We start from the raw sequence: 3,755 nt of genomic DNA on the forward strand, positions 1-3,755 counted from the left end.
TGTCTAGTTTTAAATGGTGAAATACTCTGTGTCACCCCATGTGCCACTGAGATGAATGTTGTTTAGGATAGCTGAAATTTATACTCTTTGTTCAAGCAAACGCCAGGGTGTTGGCATTTATTACCCTTTTTGTGTCTCCCTCTGTGTGTGTGGCTTGAGTGTGCAGTATACAGCCTCCATAACGATCAGGGGCAATGAGACAGGAGGAAGTCGTGTGGGATGCTCTGGAAATGCTCCTTTATGGAATAGCGCCTTGGATGCCGGAGGGGATGACTGGGGGGCAGCTGCAGCGTTTGCCCATTGAATAGTCCCATGTCTGTCTTTCCCCTTTCTTAATGCTTTAGGAAGGCGACCCAAGTGAAACAGACACTTCCTGGAGAGGCGATGTTGCCACCCGATACCCCAGGCAGAAGGAAGTCTTTGCTATCGGGGTCCCCCATTCAGCAAGACGGAGGGAAAGTCCCTGGGACTGGAGATGTAAATCCTAGGGCCGGGTGCAGGAGACCCTGAAGAGCCTGCTGCACATGGGCTTTGTCTAAAGGGAAAGGCATGTTGGGGTTGGACCTGATCCCTGGAATGCAACTGTGAGGAGCAGCAGTTGGAAAGAGAATTATTCCTTGATGATTATGGAGAACTAGCGTGTCAGCAAAGTGTCAGAGTAAACTCTTTCCCACAGGAATAGTAACACACTCCCACAGCTTATGGTAGCCACCGGCCTGACAGCTACATCAGTGGCTGAAGGGAGCTCCACTCAGGTCTTTCCCATTTCTTCCTCCTCTTCCCCTTATTTCTTCTTCCAGTGAAGCTCGAAAGACAGAAACATCACTCAGATCTTGCTAGAGTGTTGGAAATACCGTGCCTTTGTTTTGGATGATTTGTACTGATGTGCCACTTCAATGGGATGTACAAAGTGTGACTTGGGTGATGACCATTTAGCCAGGACTGAGCTGGTTAACAAAGTTTGCAGGCTGAGCACAAAGACTGGGTGGAATGGAAGCAGCCGGCCATGCACTTATAGGACTCTAGTTTTAAACAAGAGATCTTTATGAAGGAGCTTGAAAACCAGACCTATTGTTCATCTGAAAATTAATTCCTGCCGATTAACCATTGGCTTTTATTTTTTTCCCACCTGATGCAATGCAGTGCCTCTCTGTTGGTTTTGTATATGTGATTTGCTATGCAATTCAAATACTAAATAAGAAGGAGAGACAAACTTTCATCCCAGGACAAACAGAGAATCAAAGGTGGAAGGTAGGATTCAGATTTTCTCATTTAATTAAAAATAAATAACATGAGCTGTTCTTTACTGAAAGTCTTTAAAAAACACACACACACACACATACACACACAATGTAAATTTATTTTCTTTGCTTCTAGGACTGTGAGACCTAAACAATGTGGAACAAAATGAGGAGTTGCTCCCTGAAGCTTCCCATAAACAGAGAACTAATGTATTTTGTAGCTGGAATGCACTGAGGGTGAAAAGGGGAGAAAAAAAGTCTCATCAGTTAGAGGTTTGTGAAATTAAATTAGAAACAAAAGCACCTAATGTAATACGCTTCAGTAGATCTGAAGGGCTAGTCAAATGGACACTGGAAACACTGGATCAATAGCCTATTTAAGTGGGAATATGTGATTGAAAAGTGATTGCCCTCTTGTCTGTTGGGTATTTTTGTAGGGGGCTCAAGCAGGACATATGCAGATGGCCTGTTTTAATTGGGATATTTTGTGCTTGAGTAGTACAATGTAATTCGGAAGGGATTACTAAAAAAAAAAAAAAATCAGTGCAGAGTTGACTGTGTTTGTAAATTTCAGCTACTTGCCACACAGCTTTTGATGCCTCTTAATGTGATTCCTAAGGAGCATGGGGTCCACCCAAGGGTGAAGAGACTATACCACAAACCTTCGGTCTACCTGGCAATGAGTAATTAATGGACGCCTGATGTATCTGTAGTCTCTGCAAGCAAAGGAGTTGGTGTCATCATGATTTTCATGATATGATTTTCCCTCAGGAGAAGCTATGACTTGGAACGACACCACAATGGACGGGGAAGGGTTGCTCGCGGAAAGGGACTCCTCCTTTCGGATCCTTACAGGCTGCTTCCTTTCTTTGCTGATACTTTCCACGCTTCTGGGGAACACATTGGTGTGTGCTGCTGTCATTAGATTTCGCCATCTGAGGTCAAAGGTGACCAACTTCTTTGTAATCTCCTTAGCAGTGTCAGATCTTTTAGTGGCAGTCTTGGTCATGCCTTGGAAAGCTGTTGCTGAGATAGCTGGTTTCTGGCCTTTTGGTTCATTCTGTAACATCTGGGTGGCATTTGATATTATGTGCTCCACGGCCTCAATCTTAAACCTTTGTGTCATTAGTGTGGACAGATACTGGGCCATCTCTAGTCCATTCAGGTATGAGAGGAAAATGACCCCCAAGGCAGCTTTCATCATGATCAGTGTGGCATGGACCTTGTCTGTATTGATTTCCTTCATTCCTGTGCAGCTGAACTGGCACAAAGCTACAACCACAAGCTTTTTAGAGCTAAATGCCAGTTTCCAAGGCATAACCATGGACAACTGTGATTCCAGTCTAAACAGGATGTATGCCATCTCCTCTTCTCTAATTAGCTTTTACATCCCAGTGGCCATCATGATCGTCACCTATACAAGGATATACAGGATTGCTCAAAAACAAATAAGACGCATCTCAGCTTTGGAAAGAGCAGCAGTGCATGCTAAGAACTGTCAAAACACCACAGGGAATGGAAACAGTATGGATTGCCAACAACCAGAAAGCTCCTTCAAAATGTCCTTCAAGAGGGAAACGAAAGTCTTAAAGACTTTGTCAGTGATCATGGGGGTGTTTGTATGCTGCTGGTTACCCTTTTTCATATTGAACTGCATGGTGCCCTTTTGTGAGCCCAGCCCACCATCCAAGGGAGCAGAACCCTTTTGCATTAGTTCCACGACCTTTGATGTTTTTGTTTGGTTTGGATGGGCTAATTCCTCACTGAACCCCATCATTTATGCCTTCAATGCTGATTTCCGCAAGGCATTTTCAACTCTGCTAGGATGCTACAGACTCTGCCCTACTTCCAACAACGCTATAGAGACCGTTAGTATCAACAACAATGGGGCAGTCGTTTTTTCAAGCCATCATGAGCCTAGAGGGTCTAGCCCAAAAGAGTGTAACCTGGTGTATCTGATCCCACATGCTATTATCTGCCCAGAAGAAGAACTTCTGAAAAAGGAAGAAGAGGGTGAACTATCTAAGACCTTGGAGAAAATGTCTCCAGCACTGTCCGGTATCTTGGATTATGAAGCTGACGTGTCTTTGGAAAAGATCAACCCCATCACTCAGAATGGGCAACATAAAACATGAACACTGAGGTTAGCCCAGCAAAATCTAATAGTCAAAAAAGATGTACAAGATTTTTTGGTAAGAAACTAAGCTCTAGTGAGAATTACACTGTCACGCAAAGCTCAGAGTTGATTACTGGGTGTTCAAATCAAACATAACGTTTTAAACAAAAAAGATATTGAAAACCCAAAGGTATTTCTGTGTTGTTCATACTGAATAAAACAGAGACACAAATTTAGGTAGAAAGCAGTGTCAAAGAAAATATTTCTTCTGCTCTATAAATATTTATAGAAACTGGTTTCTATCTTAAAATGGGACAAGAAAAAAAACCATTAACAACTTAACAATTAACCTTTGAAGAAAATGAGAGGATTTAATTTGCCATGTATAGTACTACTGG

At 42.8% G+C, this 3,755-nt stretch overlaps 1 protein-coding gene across 2 annotated transcripts; it reads left to right on the plus strand.

The window, feature by feature from the left end:
* Window positions 1-724: 724 nt before the first annotated feature.
* DRD1 (dopamine receptor D1) lies at window positions 725-3,390 on the plus strand. 2 transcript variants are annotated; one of them, XM_039485507.1, is made up of 3 exons: window positions 725-1,251; window positions 1,378-1,514; window positions 1,816-3,390. In XM_039485507.1, the coding sequence occupies exon 3, from the start codon at window positions 2,021-2,023 to the stop codon at window positions 3,374-3,376; it is 1,356 nt and encodes a 451-aa protein (XP_039341441.1). In that variant the 5' UTR covers window positions 725-1,251; window positions 1,378-1,514; window positions 1,816-2,020; the 3' UTR covers window positions 3,377-3,390. The 2 variants fall into 2 exon arrangements, with proteins under 2 accessions (XP_039341441.1, XP_039341442.1); XM_039485508.1 differs by having other exon boundaries at window positions 2,013-3,390.
* The last annotated feature ends 365 nt before the right edge of the window (window positions 3,391-3,755 follow it).

This window comes from Mauremys reevesii, linkage group 8, assembly GCF_016161935.1.
Source record: "Mauremys reevesii isolate NIE-2019 linkage group 8, ASM1616193v1, whole genome shotgun sequence".
Lineage (NCBI taxonomy): Eukaryota > Metazoa > Chordata > Testudines > Geoemydidae > Mauremys > Mauremys reevesii.